General features: G+C 39.4%; 2 protein-coding genes across 2 annotated transcripts; both read right to left on the reverse strand.

Annotated features, from left to right (window-relative positions):
- Positions 1-306: 306 nt before the first annotated feature.
- Positions 307-5,484, reverse strand: ethe1 (ETHE1 persulfide dioxygenase). The gene is made up of 7 exons (XM_079470566.1): positions 5,005-5,484; positions 3,784-3,928; positions 2,725-2,873; positions 2,067-2,196; positions 1,704-1,793; positions 996-1,112; positions 307-794 (listed from the first exon to the last, which is right to left on the reverse strand). The coding sequence occupies exons 1-7, from the start codon at positions 5,158-5,160 to the stop codon at positions 748-750; spliced, it is 834 nt and encodes a 277-aa protein (XP_079326692.1). The 5' UTR covers positions 5,161-5,484; the 3' UTR covers positions 307-747.
- A 6,348-nt stretch (positions 5,485-11,832) lies between these two features.
- Positions 11,833-17,037, reverse strand: drd2l (dopamine receptor D2 like; the record flags this gene model as incomplete). The annotated part of the gene is given in 9 exon segments (XM_079468969.1): positions 11,833-12,823; positions 13,330-13,645; positions 13,720-13,803; positions 13,909-14,114; positions 14,797-14,933; positions 16,471-16,538; positions 16,540-16,581; positions 16,707-16,850; positions 16,852-17,037. Coding segments are annotated over 9 exon segments (1,380 nt in total). The 3' UTR covers positions 11,833-12,626.
- Positions 17,038-17,541: the final 504 nt, after the last annotated feature.

Consider the following 17,541-nt stretch of genomic DNA (forward strand, 5'->3'; position numbering starts at 1 on the left):
TATCTTAAATGTGTGATTCTCAGTGATAACCACTGTGTGTGTGTGTGTGTGTACATATGTGTGTGTTTGAATCGGTGTGTCTGTCTTCTGTGTTTTCACCGTTTTAGTTTTTTCTCGTATAACTATAAGCACCTATTGTACTGTTGCTCTTTTATGACATATCACTTTTTGCTCCCTGAACTTCGGATAAAAGCATCTGCTAAATGACTCAATGTAAATGTAACTTTATATGTTTTGCTTACAGTCAAATATGTTTCATGTACAGCTGCTTTGTAACAATGAAAATGGTAAAAAGTGCTTTATAAATAAAGTTGACTTGACACACACACACAGCGGTGGTTTCACAAAACTTATTTATTACAAAGATTAAATATGATTTATTAGATAGTTCCCTTAATAAATCATGACATTAGTTTAGCATCTAATTAAGATTACAAATAAGATTTAAGATCGCAGTTGAACTCTGATAATCTCAAGCATAAAGACATTTCTGACGTGTTTGTGTAGCATAGAGAACAGGAATATTTAGTCATTATTTTTCTCTGATTCAGGGCTGATGTATAGAATAGGAGTTGAAAAACAGTATAAAACAGAGGGGAAGATAAAGACATAATGTAATTTATCCTTCGTTCCTTTACCCCCCACATCACTTGAGCTCAATGCAACAATAATCTCAGTTTTCTTTAAAGGCAATTATTGTCAAATGTATATTTGCGCTGTAGTAGTAAAACATCACTATTAAATCATTCAAACATCATGAAGTCCACACACCAGGTTTGCAGGCACGGATATATCTGTGGATTTAAGACATAAACACGTATTAAAATATGAACTTTTCAGGCGAGGTTTTGGTCTGGAGGAAAAGGATTTACGTTAGTGACATGCCACAGCTCATCCGGTCAGACCGGAATATAATCACCTGTCAGGACCGGATTTACTCAACATGTCATTACTCATCCTGTCATTATATCAACCAGAAGAAATCAGTGCTGTACCTATTTTCTTGGGTTTGGGTAGATTCAGATTGTTCATGATGTTCACGAACTCATCCAGTGATTTTGTCAGGCGTGGATTACATTTCTTCTCCTCGTCCACAGTGGACACCGTCTGACCTGGAAATAAACAACACACCAAAGAGCTGGTAGATAGTTTGGTCCTGGACGATAATGGCTAGATTTTTCTAATTGCTAAAATCAAGGTTTTTTATGCCAGTAAATTGCACAGCGTCTGGTTGAGATCTACATGTCTTTTCACAGGAGAGAATGTGTTGCTTTGTGTTTTTATATGTATAAACTCAATTTTACAGGGTTTAAACTAACATCACTTTGTAATATTGTTGGCCAACTCCTTCATCTTGTTTTAATGTATAACAACAGTACACTCATCTTGCTCATTGAATGGAATAAAAACTTACACAATTCAATTCAATTCAATCTATATAGCATTTTTCACAATGTGCACCTTTCAGGGGAAAATAAGAAACCGAAAAACACAAAAAAGGTAAAACACAGCACATTTGTTTATATAACAAGTTAAATTATTCTAATAAATAATATCTAATGTCAGCGTCTCCCGCTGGTTTATTTAGCATATTATGCATGAAGTGAATGCTTGGCTGTTAATAAGTGTCTTTAATCTAGATTTATATTGTGCGAGTGTGTCTGTTCCTGGAATAGTAATAATTGATAATAAAATCCCTGTACCCTTGTAGTCATGTGCGGGATAAATGAAACAGCTCCCAGGTAGTGTAAAAATCTTCTTATGGATGGACTCGTACAATTTCTTAGGACAGCCTGAGATGAGAGACAGAAAGGGTATTACTGCACTGCCATCGTGTGGACACTTACAGTACAACAAATCCATATAACTAATTAAACCTGAAGCATACACCAACAGCTTTTAGGATTGAGCAATATATTGAAAATTTGCTATATATTCAAATAGATTTTAACATATTAATGACAGAATTTGAATGTGCTTTTCATTTGGCGATGATATAAACTGATTATCATAAACTGCAGAAAACTATTTGGAATAAAAAGATTCTAGTGTTATAATCTAGTGACCTTGTTGAAAATCGGTTCGTCCGCAGCCTCTGATGAGCAGAGTGTCACCGGTGAAGGCCATACTGTGATCTTCAGTGACATACGTCACACAACCGTCTGTGTGTCCAGGAGTCTCCAACACCGTCAGATTCTGAACAGATCAAGAGTTATGACATGATAAGAGACGTCATGATGACCATCAGCGCTTCACATCTCACTCCAGGCATGTACTGACTATCAGGCTCCGTGGGCTGGTGTGCATCTGTTTTTAAAGTCCCAGTGAAATAAAAAATGACAATTCTTATTTTCTATGAAATATTGCTGCATTTTTAGTTAATAAATAGCTTATCAATGTGGTTCATTTTCTTTTTTAATTTCATGTGCCCTCATAATCATCAGTTAAAATAAACGTTTGACCTTTACGTCTCTGGACACATTTAGCTAAAGCGAGCCGCAAGATTCACAGTTAAACAAATGTGATGCGCACACGATAATCTATAACATTTAGAATAAATATTTATTAAAACATGTGAAATAAATATTTCGCTACTTCACGACACTCAAAGACATCACACAAATGAAGAAAAGATTTGGGGAACAATATGCGTTTAATTTGTTAGCAGAGAAAAATCACACAAACAACATGATGTTGTGAATGTGTTTGTGTAACGTTTCTTACATGTTTTCCAAAAGTGATGCGGTGTCCCTCTGAGAGCTGAATGTCTGCTGCGGCTCCGCTGTGTTTGGAGATGGCGCTCTTCAGTCCAAACACGTTCTTCTTCAGCAGTCCCGTCCCAGTGATGTGATCCGCATGACAGTGAGTGTTTACTGACAGAAAACACACACATCATCATCAGAGAAACTGACCTACAGGACCTAAGATGACTGTTTTTTGATTCTGTGTGAGACGCTGTTGAGAGTTTCTGAATCAAATGAAGGACTTCAATGCTTTAGTTTATGTGAAAGCTTCATTTCTAAAGGTGTGTGGCTCAGAAGGCGGGGCCTTAGAGAGTCTGGAAGAGATTTCATTAACAGGTACAAAGGTACACATTTTATAACAGTTGTTTCTGCAGTATAGTTTTAATAAAAGCTCTATTTAGACTAGAGATAAAGCTTTAGAGGTCAAAAAGGTATAACTCCGTATTTCTGTGCTCCACACCCTCCGTACAGGAACGTTTTTTTCCAACATGGATTCCCGGTTCGTAACAAGTGTTCTTAGTCCCTTATTGGACAATACTCCGAGCGCTAAAAGATGTCGGACATGAACAGTAAGTCAAACTGAGTCATATGTCTGTGTTTTGTTGGCAAACGGCACGGCATAATGTAAACAACACAAACTCTATTGTGCTTTATAGTGAATCAACAGTTATGCAGGAATAATGCGAAGATGCATTGTGTGCTCGTGCTGTGGTTCCGCCCCCCTGCACGCCTCCACAGCTCAAGTTTTTCCGGAAAAATGAATCGTACAGCTGAATCTAGACGAAATAGTCTTGGAAGATACGACGTATGCAATACAACTCTATAGGTACCCAAGATTAATTAGGATGCAGAACCTGCGTGTTACCTCATCTTTAATACTTTTTTAAATTTTTGGGCCCCATGAGGAAAACAGCTTATAAATCAAATAAAATCATGTTTATATGAAAATGTAAAAATGCTGAACGTTTGTCTGAGAGTTGGGTTGTTTATGTCTATTGCATTGAAACACAACACGTGTGTGTGTGATGATGATGTTTACAGGCGACTTTGAGCGTCAGGCCCAGTTCAGTGATGAGCTTCAGGTCTCTGTCCACAGTCTCCAGCACAGGATCAATGAGCACCGCCTCTCTGGTGTCTGCATCAGCCAGCAGGTATGTGTACGTGCTGCTCTCAGCTTCAAACAGCTATAGCAACAACATCATCATCATCATCATCATCAGAGAGAGAGAGAGACAGAGAGAGAGAGAGAGTCACAGTGAGTCAGCTGAACACACACAATGGATTCAAAATAACTCCTGTTACTACAGTAAAAACATCAACATCAATCACACACTTTGACAGCAGAAGTGCCAGAATCAGTGATTAACTGCTGCTAGTTGAAAGTTGTACAGACATGTAGACAGTTGCTTTGATATCGTGTCGTGCAAAAACATTTTACATGTAAACACAAAAATCTTCTGGAAAATAAACTCTACTCTGATTTACATACAAATGTATTTGTATCTTCAATCATTTCATTAGTTTGTAACAATGTCTTTGTTTATTTACTTCATGTAAGTTGTTACAAAGAACAACGAAAACAAACCTAAACTCCGCTGTAACTGTGTGTTTGTAAATGATTTTGTTTCTGGAAACATATATGTTTCATGTCGTGTCTTCGTTATTATGCAACACATCAAACATCATATTTGTTCATTTATGCCTCATATTAGGTACAAATTTCTGCAACCAGGCTTTATACGGTTTGATGGTATACCGAGGTTTAAATGAGTAAAGGCTTCAAGCCACTCAAATGTCCCGTGATACCGTTTCTAAGGTATGAGCTGTGTTTACAGAAAAATACAATTTAACCCTGTTATTCAATATTTGATGTTTATGTCTAATATATATGACGCAAATATTTGTTTTGAAAGAATATTGTAATTTAAAGGCATTATTTTTACCTGACACACATGTTCTATATGTTGCTTCAAACCTAAATGTATTTTGTCCAGTTTAAAAGTTTTTTTTTATACGCAGATATTTGGAAATAACACACTTTAATATTGTAATAGAAATACCGCGACACCGTGATATTTTTTAAAGGTTATAATATCGCCAAAATCTCATACCGTCCCGTGACAAATTGCAACACTTCCGATAAACAAAACACACAGTCACTTAAACTGCTCAAATAATGTAGAAAGTAAATGTTTGTAGGGAGAGAGACAGAGAGACAGACAGACAGACAGACAGAGGTTAAAGTGTGTTATAATCTCACCTGTCTGAAGATCGGAGCCGTAGACGCCATGAACGCACTGTAATATCGCGCTGAACGCTGAGAGAACGCGACGCGTCTGACGGGATCGGTAAGCGTCAGTTTGCAGCTCACAGCTGCTGCGGAACTCAGTCTGTTTAACAGCACACACGCGATCATTCTCACGCGTTAGACTCAAACCGGACTAACGACAGTCTGATCTGATCTGATCTCTCGCGTGCGCTCAAACCGCCCCTTCTTCCGTGATCAAGCGCGCGCGCGCCTTATCAAAGTCAGAAACATTACCGGTCTCGCGAACGCTTCAGTCAGATGTGATGAACGCACAGCTCTATATAGAGATACTATATATATATAAATATAAATGTACCGTGTGATTGTTTATGAGTTATTTTGGTGGCTTTAGACACCACGGAGAGCGTGCGCAGTTGATAAACGAGAATTGGGCGGGTTTCGGGTGACGTCATTACGTTCTCATTAATATTCATGAGATTGACCAACCCTTCTAGCTCTTATTTAAGTAGAAAAACGCATCTGTTTCTGACTACAAACACTATTGTTTATAAACATATGAACTACACCACTCAGGACTTACATTTGTTTTTATTTCTTATTCAACAGAGGACAGACACACGATAAAAAATACTCAGTATGTCAATGAGAATCCACTGTGTTCCTGTAATAAAACATATCATAAATGTTAATGGACATTGTTGGATTAAAAAGCATGGATATTTATTTAAAACAAGGAAAATGTGGATATGAAAATGTGTGTTATTTCATCTGCACTGTAAAAACTTCTGTAGAAATTACAGTATCACTGACAGCAGTTTGCCATTCATTTACTGTCAATTGTAATTTACTGGCAACAAGTGTTTATCTTAACAGAAAAAAAGCATTCTGGGAAACAAAATTTAAACAAACAGAAAAAGCTTTATGTGTATTTCTGGTTCCCAGAATGCTTTGAATGAGGCGATAAAGACTTGTTAATGTTTAATATTAATTTATCTTTGAACAAACTGTTGCCAATAAATTACATAAATATATATATATATATATATATATATATATATATATATACACTGTAAAACTTTGCTGTAATTTCGGTAACGTACTATAGATTTAATGCACAATTTTGTTTTAATATTAAATTTACCTAGTTTACCTATTATTCTTTCGTAAAAGAAGACTAAATATCTTGGATCACTTTTCTTGATATGTATGTATCGTAATTGAAGATGTTTTTTTATTTTTACAGAAGAGAAGAGAAAAATGCTTGGCAAGAATGTCATTTTTTGCAGTGTTGCTGTCGCTGAGCTCTTCTTGCTCATTTTGAATCTCAAAAGTCAAAGTGTTTTAATCTTGATTAACAGTACTAATCGGACTGTATTAAATCTACAGTATGTTACTGGCCAACCTGCTGCAAAAGGAAAGGGTCTAATATGATTTTGGATGAAAGTGCTTTAGTTTTTCACAGTGATGTTCTACTGCACCCACACATTGATGTACAGATCCATCCAGTGCAGAAGTTGAGTGAGTCGAGTGTAGACGCCCGGTTTGTTGGGTCGTCCACAACCTTCACCCCAGCTCACCACACCAGCCATCCTCCAGTCACCCGCTTCAGTTTTACACACCAGAGGACCGCCACTGTCACCCTGACGCACAATCACACAACATCATCATCCAAACGTCAGCCGTCGTGATGGGCTGTTACAGACTCATGCACAACAATGATGAGGGTCAACCCCAACACGAGTGAAATATGTTTACCTGACACGAGTCCACTCCTCCCTCCATCACACCTGCACAAAGCATTCTGGGAGTGAGTTGGGATCCATAGACGAAAGACCGCGAGCACAACGACTGATCGATGACCTGAACGAGAGCCTGTCTCAGGTGTGACGACAGAGAACCTGTTGAAGAACAACGCTGGATGGATGAAGTGTATCTGAGTCTCAGGGGTGTGTAATGATGTGTCCTAACCTCCTTCACGTGTGTAACCCCAACCTGTGACCCAACACGAGGATCCGGGTGGAAAAGAATCCCTCTCATGGGGTAAACACACCGGTCTCACACCATCTAAACAACACACAACACATCTGCTTGCATTTCAGTGGAGAATTTGAGATGACGTGCTTCAATAAATCAGTTTAAAGAAATGAACGCAGATAGGTTTCTTCCATAAGTAACTTTCTTTTATGGTTTCTCAAGTGTTCTCTAAAACGTGCTGGGATGGTAATGACAACATCACTCAGGACATTTCGTTCATTCATTGTTCATACTCAACTCATAGACAAGAAATATATACAGTTGCTCTGTTGAAACTTGAATCAATCAATAATGTTTGAAGGAAAGACTGTTGAATAAAACTGGTCTTCTGTACCTGCCATCATCATGTCAGACTGCGTGCGCAGCAAACACAGGTCGTAGTCGTTGGTGTCCTCTGAGAATTCAGGGTGAGGGTGTATCTCTAGTGTGTTATAGCGTTTGCCATGAGACGGATCAGACACGCTCACAGTATCAATCACCACCACCCAATCAGATTCCTCCATCATGTTTTTTCTGTCACATGACACCAGACAACAGCCAATGAATGGTAAGATGTCTCACAATAATCATGATTTAACCCTTGTGTGCGTGTTTATGCAAACATCATACATTATTTAAAATACAGGAAATATGTGTGTGTGTACAGTATGAAAGAAAGACATCAAATCTAACTCCTTATATTCAAGTCACTGTAGTTTACTGAGATTGTTTTATTCAAACATGTTTTTTTTATCCTTTGTTTGCTTTATTATTCATTTTTAATAGTTTCTTTAACGGAGATAAAAGGTGAGCTTGATTCTGATGTCGTTTCTACTCACTGTATAAAGCAATGCGCGGCTGTGATGACCCATCGGGAGGTGACGATAGCTCCTCCACACATGTGTTTACCCTGCCAATGTAAACTGGCCTGCCACCCCCACTGATCCCTCACAGCCTCAGTACCGCCAACAATACGTGTCTCACGAGACCCGCCGCTCATCGATGAGGAGCAATCTGACAAGATGAGAAACATGAGAGCGACAGACGTACAGCTTGAGAACCCTAAAAGTGCAAAGTGATTGTAGAACAAGCAAGATCATTCCAATAAAGCGATGTCGACAGAATCTACCGAACCTTTAAACTAATCTAATATCAGTGGTGAGCGAGCCATTACAGCCCAAACTCCAATGATAAATAAATGGAGAAGGAAACCTCAAGAGAAACCAGACTCAGCCGGGAGGACCAGTTCTCCTCTGACGTGTCACAACTGCATTCACTTACTGTGATTATAAGTTACTGAGTAAATGTTTATGATAATAGTGAGAGCGTATTAGTTGTGATTTAGGACATTTCATTGAAACTGTTATTTCTAGATGATTTCTATCCGTCAATGAGATTCAATGGAGAGCAAATGGAAACTTGTTTAAGTCTCATGTGTGTCTCAGATATTTAAGAAAAAGAGAGTTTGAGAAGAGATGTCAACAACGTGTCAAACTGAGCTCAGCTCCGTCTCGTCTGCAATCAAAAGTCAATATTAGTAAAGATCTCTCAACATGAACTCAAACATTTCTCATCACATTTTCTCAAATCCAGATTATTTGACCTTCATTTACACCTCCAGACTAAATGTTCTGTTTATTTCTCCTGTAAGTTATTTTAAGAGAAACATCTGAGACTAACTCTGAACTCCATCACATCTCCTGAGCTACTATGCAAAAGTCAGATGAAAAGTTATGAAGACGTTTCAGACATGTGACAGCAGATCTCCGCTCTGAGGTTGTTTTTTCTCCTCCAATGGAGTTTTGGGTTCCTCGCCACCGTTTGCATACTGTTTTGCACTGTTTGCCTGGCCGGGGGGGCTGCTAGAATTTGATAGTCTTATTTAATGAACACTGCATATAGGAATTTATTGTGTGTCTGATATTTGACCTGTGTTTTGACTTCCATAACCTTTTATGTTTTACTTATAGTCAATGTTTTCTTGTACAGCTGCTTTGTAATAATGAAAATTGTAAAAAGCGCTATATAAATAAAGCTGACTTGACTTGATAGGCTGACTGTACCTGCGGTGATGTTGACAGTGAGAGTCGATGGAGATTTGACTGAGAAGAAGGGCGTCTGTGTGATGCTGCAGTTCTGTTTGTCACCAGCGCTCGTGTAAACGTCTCGTGATTCATCCGGGAAACACACAAACTTCACTAATGAAGAAAACACATTACACATCACAAAACTTCATGAACTGTCGCCCGCCGTTGTTTTCAGGTGTGTTTTGTACCTGTGATGGTGACACAGGTGGTGAGGATGATGACTGCGGGTATGAGGGCTGCTATGAATGCCAGCCGTGCCGGACAGAATCTGAACCCGGAGACATCTGTGACAAACACAGAACACAAGAAACATAAACACACACCAACACGTCAAATATTTGCACAAAAATGTTTTTTATTTATTGGAAAACTAAACAACATTTGATCAAACAAAGTGATGAAGATCCTCTTCTGCTCTTTCTGTGTATCAGGCACATGATGTTTTGATATCGAAATGATATGAATTTAAAAACACATCATTCTTTACTATGGATTTGGACTTGTGTCTGTGCACCTTTGTCATCAGCGGAGACGGCAACAGTGATGTCACCATCCTGTAGATCGAGTTCTTCGTGTTTTGAGGTGGTCTTGGAGTCAGCGGAGGGGTCTTGAGCAGGAGGAGGAATCATGAGAAGATGTGGCATGATCACAGACAGTGTGAACGGGGGTAATTCAGAAACTCTCAACAGCTGGAGACAGACAGGAGACGAGGAGAGATGAGGAGAGAGATGTGTAGGCGGAAGACCTCCGTCTGTCACGGGTGGTGGATTTAATGGCACATGTGGAGGAATCCCAGAGGAGGTCTGAAGACATGATGGAAAGATCTTCAGAGATTCACTCTCGTCCTTTGCTGGACTTATTTTAGAGAAACCCTAAACACATTGAAAAAAACATTGATTTATTCTCCATAGCTTCATAAAACACAATTTAGGAGAGTCTGCTCAGAGAAAATATCACATCTTATTCACACGTGTCTCGACTTCACAAATAAATACTTCAAATATTTGAGTGTTTTGTCCATTTTGTACCGTACATCTCATATGTGGATTCTTTACTCAAACCTGTAGGGTCAATTAAAGCAATTATACCATGGTCTGTTTAAATACTGGACTCTGATTGGCTGGAGGGTGTGCATTGAATTTTCTCAATCGCTTTGGCTTATTTTTCCATTGAGACTTTACAATAAGTTTGGGTCTCTGAGCTATTAGTTTCTTGAGTTTCTTATCGATTCAGGCAAATTGCATGTTTTTTGGCACGTGTGTACAAAAGCTTAGGTACAATTCTCAACAATATACGATAACTAAAGCATATAGCTTGTTGATCAAAACGGATTAGCTGATTCTCAGTGAAACTGTCAATGTCTTCAAAACTTCTGAACATTATTTCATTGTGTGAAGCATCACGTGCAAAATGATCCATTCAGTTATCAAAATCTATAAGGCATGCAAGTGTACTGTATATCCCGTGAATATCGTACGTTTATAACTGAAAGGACTTTTTTTGAAGTTCACAAAATCAAATGTATGAGTTAGATGCCATGAATGCTGCTTGTGAAGACATGACAGGTACAGTCATCACTGTAGGGGAGATTTTCATGGATGTCATTATGTGTAACAATTCTTGTGTTTACTGTAACATGTATAAAACATTTACTGTAGAAAATACAGTATAAAAAACACATTTACACACAAATTAATCGGTTGTTTATCTTTTTCTGGGTACTACAGTACTGATTATTCGCAGTAAACCTTTACCTACTGTAAGCTTTAGAACATTTCTGCAGATTACAGTAAAAAGTCAGTTTCATAAATTATATTTGTATATAAAATGTTTTTCCCATGTTGCCATTGTGAACATTTTGATAAGTACGGCTCATAAGATAATAAAAACACTTTCTATTTTGGTGGCTCTGGCCAATTGTCTGACAAAATAGCTGGCCTTTGAAGCAAAAACTAAACGTTTTGAATCATTTGGCAGACACGCAATAGAGTTTTGATGTTCCAGCAAACAGTTGTGACCATTGAACTTACAGTTTAGAGAAAGTTAAGTCTCAATCGAGAAATGAGCCAAAGCCATTGAGAAAAACTGTAATAAATGAGTAGTTCCAGAACCGTCATTTTCACCCATCTGATCAAAAATGACACGGTAAACTTTAATAACAGCTTGAGAAGGTTTTATTCTTACCTGTGCAAATGCCATGATCAGATGTGTCACATGAGCGTGTGTTTAAAGACACGAGGTCATCGTGTTCAGTTCAGACGACATGAGAGAACAGAAGATCTGGACGGCAAGCAGGAATGAGAATGTAAAAGCACGTCAACAGAAGAACATGATGAAGAGCGTTCAGCAGCAGATCGGCTGTAATAGATAGCAGCTCACGGGCTGATGAAAAATGCATGCAGATTATTGTTGGACCGGGTCAGAGTTGAGCGACTGAGGGTGAAATATACAGCCGTCCCAGTGACTCAGCATGTGCGTTTACTTGATCACAGCTCTCATCACTTACGTCTTATGTCTAGATTCACTATCGTATTAAAACAAAGACAGGACAGATGTGATGGAAGAAGTGTGAATGCTTGTGAGCGTGAATCCTGTTTCGCCTCAGGTGAGCATTTACCTGCCGATCACATTACAGGGTCACATTGTGTTATTCACCACAGCGGTCTCATCGTGACATTAACACAATCTCACATTCATCCTTTAGAGAAACACAAGCACCAGCAGTCATACACTTTATTTTTCACTTCGATTACTTTACATGATGCTTTTAACCTTCTCATTTAGAAATGATAAAAGACTTTCCAAAGAGTACACTCTTCAAAATAAAGGCGCTTAAAACGTTGTTCACAGCGATGCCATCCCATTTTTGGTTCCACAAAGAACCATTCAGTCAAAGAAACATCTCTTTCTTACTTTTTTATCATCAGAAGAACCTTTTGTGAAACAGAATGGTTCTTCAGATGTTAAAGGTTCTTTATGCACCTTTTTGAATGTTCCTTTCTGAGACTTCCTTTGGGCAGATTCTTAAGGAAAAGATGGATCTCTCAGTTGGGTTTCATTAACGTATCAACTCAGATGCTTCTCCTAGAAATAAAACTAGAAACAAATGAGTGTAATTGTGTAAACACATGAAGATCTGTCATCTCAAAAATCCATCTAAGATGGTGTACAAAGCATTGAGAAATGATGAACATACCATAATGAATCTACAAATCACCTGCAGGTCATTTCTTTACACAGCATTCATTCTTAATTTAAAGTTTAAGTGCTCTCCATTCACCTCATGTTATTTACAGCATTGTACACATTACATCGTGCTCAAGCAGTTCAGAAGAAAAGACGAAGAAGTGTAAAAGTGATTACATTTAGTGTAAAGTACGTGTTAAAGGTATAGTGCACCTCAACAGACGTGTTCACGGCACAATAAGAAAACCTTCTGTTCCACAGAAAAGAGACGCATCAATTCCAAAGCTTCTCTTCAGTTTGTCCATATGATTGTCATTGAGTTGTCTGTCAGCAGTGCAGGATTTTAATGAAGGCCTTGCGGAACTCGATGTTGAATGTTGTGTAGATGACGGGGTTGACGGCACTGTTCAGGTACCCGAGCCAGGTGACGGCGCTGTAGAGAGACGGAGAGATGCAGCAGGTGCCGCAGTGAGCCTTCAACACGTGTGTCAGAAAGAACGGCAGCCAGCAGATGATGAACACGCCTGCAGACACACAAACACACATGAACCATCTCATCTGTGCTCGCGGTCAAACATGTCAATCTGATTATTAGCTCAAAAAACGGCTGAAGATCATTGTTATGGAAAGCGCTAGATGTAAACATCGGTTTTTCTAGGTATGCGTTTTGGTAAAATGAGCATTTTCGCTTCTTCTGTTAACAACGGAAATATCAAGTAAAAATATTGTTTCAATGTGCATTTGTTTTCAGAAAATGAAAAGATTTGTATCAGTTGATTCATCACTCATGTTTCTACATTTAGAATTTTCTCGAATTTACAAAAAGTTGAGAAATGATTCTCTTTATGTGATAAGCTGTATTTAATGCCAGTTTTCATGTGTCTGAAGTCTTTCACATTGCCGTTGGATGACTTTAAGTGAAATTCAACAAACACTGGACTGAAATGACCACAACGCATCTAGAAATGATGATTTCATGAACATCTGGAACGCTCTCTTCATTTGTTCTGCGGCTGTGTTTCTCTCTCACCTAAAACAATAGCCAGCATCTGAGTGGCCTTTCTCTCTTTCTGTTGTGATAATCTTCCTCTCGCTCTCTCTTTGGCTGTATCTGCTTTCTCTCTTTCCGCATGTTTCTCTCTCCACCCCTGCCCTCCGCGCATGTTCTCCTGCAGGGTGGTCCTGCGAGGGTCCGGGGCCGAGCGCATGGAGCAGGGGCTGGGCGCTACAGACACCGAGAGAGAGATTTTAGCTCGTCCCGGCCGCTGCGTCTGCTCTCTCTCCTGACTCAGAAAACACACAGGCTCCCCCTCCAGTGGATGAACCAGCGTCTCCGTCGCCAACGTCTGCAAAGCAGAGACGCATACGCCCATTCACACCTGTTTACCTTCAGCAAGAGTCAGTATGAAGAGTTTCTCACCACTTTCTTGCTCTGTGGAGCATCTCTGGGCGGCTTCACGATGACAGTACACAACTTGACGTCCTCGGGATGAGTACACTTATTCTGACAAACACACACGCAGACACAAAAAGAAATTGCTTTATCAAAGACATTCTATTTCCGGTTTCTGAGCAGGTTTCATATAAACTCATAGTGAAATGTGTGTACTTTGCGACGTCCCTGTCCATCTCCAGTTTCTGGATGAAGGCCGTGTCTGCGTGAAGGTGCTGTGCGTCTGCCCCGTCTGCGCAGAACCACGCAGATCTGCACATACACCAGCAGTGTCACGATGAAAGGCACGTAAAACGATGCGACGGATGAGTAAACCACGAACGCCGGATCAGCGAAACTGCAATCTCTCCCTTCCTGACTCGCTGAGAGATGGAGAGAGAGCTGAAACAACGGCTTGAGACTTCATTATTATTCTCATTATTGTCAACGGTGATTATTGTTCTTAGATGTCACAGCAGTGAATGGATGGCTTACAGACCCGCTCTCTTAATGTTGACTTACACACACTGTCAGTCAGAGAGGATTCAAAGAGTTCGGTTTGACTCTCAAGGTCTAAATTCTTCACTCCAAAAAAAGTGTCTGATAAATGGACACGTATAAATGTACAGTGTTGAGTCTGTGAGCAGGACTACAACGATACAGTGAGATGAGATGAATGGCATTTAGTTGTGTTCTTATATCCTTTCACATTTCATAAAAATACAAAGAAATCCTGAAGATATTTCACAACCAGAACTCACAAACAACATTTATTTCAGTCGTTATTACTGATTCTCTAAGACACCAACGAGATGAAACTCATGACTGAAACTGTGTTGTGTTTACAGTATGTAAAGCTGTGTGTCATGCATCAAAATAAACAAAACCATTCCTCACTTCACAGTGTGTGCTTATCTTCAGCCGATTTACTGTATGTGAGCAACATATTCAAATTGTGCTAAAGAAAGAAAACTGAACAGCATGAGCACTTTCAGAAGATACTGATGTAGAAATGTTTGTGTGTGTGTGTGTGCATGTTTGTGTGTGCTTATGTGAATGTTGTACCTGTGTTATTGAGACCGAACAGCAGTGGACATGAAATGGCAAGTGAGAGAAACCAGACGGCAGCGATCATGAGTGCCACTCGTCTCCTGGAGCTGTACCGTGTGTTGTACAGTAAGGGCATGGCCACAGCCGTATACCTGCATGTGTACAACACATCACATTACACTATATCTGTTAGACACAAATATTACATTTCAAATCATGTTTTGTGGTATTAGTTTCTTCATTAAGATATGCTGTTTGATGAAACGATGGTTTATAAAAAACAAATAAGAGGTTTTATAGAAATACTTTAAAGTCACCGTGAAAGTGTTTTGCACAGTGCGCTGACCACACACCAGCTACAGATGGAGAGGAGAGACATACAGAGCCAATTCAGAGGGTGGGGGGGGATCAGGAGGCCATAATTGACAAGGGTCAGCGGAGGGAATCTGGGCAGGACACCGGGTTACACCCCTACTATCATTAATGACCACAGGGAGTCAAGACCTCGGCTAAACGTCTCGTCCATTTTACACAGTGTTGCTGTGATTATTATAAATGATTTATCCGTGCACACCATTATAATTTTTTATTCATCTGCACAATCTTTAATCAAAAACGTTAAGCTCCTCCCCCTCTCAACAACAACTCTTCACCACATGACGTCAGCAATAAAAAAGAGGTGGGACTATACTCACTGTCCAATGGCCAGGCATCTTAAGCCTTCCCAACTTACAACAAACCAATCAAAAAGGTAAGGGCAAAGTAAAGCTCCGCCTTACTTTATTTTTCTAATTTCAGAAGCCGTTTTCCTCGGATACACATCCTGATAAAGGAAAGAAGTAAATCGCAACTTCCGTGTCATGCAGACTTTATTTTAACAACAACAACAAATGGCAAAAAAGCACATACACTAACCCTCTCTCTTCTCTCAACAGGTATCGTTCTGGCTTTTGTTGAAACTAGTATCTTTGTATTAGCACCTATTGTATTATTGATCTTTTATCACATATCACTTATTGCTCCCTGAACTCTCTGTAAGTCACTTTGGATAAAAGCATCTGCTAAATGACTGAATGTAAATTTCCTGTAATCTCAGTGGTAAGATCATTGTGTTAATAACATAAGGTTGTGTGTTGGATCTCAGGGGATTGCAGATATCTATGTATAAATGTAAAGGATAATGCAATGTAAGTCACTTTGGATAAAAGCGTCTGCCAAATGCATAAATACATTAGAAGTGCCTTTGATAACAGTCAGATGCTTTTCTTTCTGAATAATCAAATCTCTCTTATTTCTTTTTCACTATTCAATATTGTGACCTGTCAAAATCAAACGGCTTGTGGAAATGAATAAAAAATCATTTCTGTTCATGAACTGGTTAAAAATGAAAAGAGAGTTTGAATAGAGACAGCCATCAGAAGTCAGAAACCAAATCCATGAGTCACGTTTCTTTTATGATTTTTCTCTTTAATTTGTTCAAAAGTATGAAGATTGAGAAATCATGACTGACTCTCACTCAGTTCAAATGTTTCCCAGTTATTCATGTTTATCTCTCAATATTGCGGGCACATTCCCAGCGCTGCTTTTAATGAGGAGAGACATGTGAGAACACTCAGAATCAGCAGAAAAGTTCCTGCAGGAGTGTTCGTGAGAATCATTGTGTGATGTGAATGAGATGAGAAGCGTCACCTGTCAATGCTGATGGCACATAAGTTCAGGATGCTGGCGGTGCACATCATCACATCCAGAGTGAGCAGAAACATCACAGTGAATCCGACTGAACCTCCATTCACCCACAACCTGACACAGATCAAGCTCATAAGATGTTTTACCTGCCTGTTATCTGTATTTATATATGCATTAAAGACTGTGAGAAACTGGATTGTTTATGGTTTTGTGATCAGATCTCAGACGTGTGGACTGACCTCCAGATAGACGCCCCAGGGCATCACCAGCGTGGCCAAAAGCATATCAGACACGGCCAGAGACACGATGAGGTAGTTGGTCGTTGTCTGCAGAGCTTTTTCTCTGGACACAGCCACACACACCAGCACATTGCCAAACACCACCACAGAAGATCAACAACACCAACAACACAGCATAGAAGTTATACGGCGGAGACGAGGGAGATGAAGACACGGAGCAGTTAGACTGAGGGATGAACGGAGACGGGGATGGAGGGAGAACAGATGATGAGGATCGTGAGGTCCAGGCAGAGATGGAGATGTTGTCTTCAGTGCCGTTGAGAAGAGACATTATGACACTTCTCTGGACACCTGACGGGAGACAGAAGAGGTAAAGACGTCAATGAAAACATCATCTCCACATTAGAAATCTTTAACCCACAACTAGAACTACTGTGTTTATCTGATCAAATAACAGTCACGGTGTTCGTTTTAGTTCTGCAGGAGCTTTACAAAAAAATAAATGATCAATTCTCATGATTGCAATGCAAGGTTAATCAAACACCAGTTTCTATGTCATTCAATATTTCCATTGCTTTATGTGATGGGGTCAGCCTAATGGTTAGAGGGTTGGTCTTGTGATCAGAAGGTTGCTGGTTCTAATCTCAGTGTCAGCAGGTCATGACTGAAGTGCCCTTGAGCAAGACACCTTACCCCTGATTGCTCTGCAGTAATGTGTCACTGTAAAAAACTACTTGTATAGTCGCTCTGGATAAAAGCGTCTGCCAAATGAATTGTAATACAAATGTAAATGTGATTTGTTGTCACGTAGAAAAGATGCACAATGTACATGTCA

Source organism: Barbatula barbatula (genome assembly GCF_947034865.1).
Source record: "Barbatula barbatula genome assembly, chromosome: 12".
Lineage (NCBI taxonomy): Eukaryota > Metazoa > Chordata > Actinopteri > Cypriniformes > Nemacheilidae > Barbatula > Barbatula barbatula.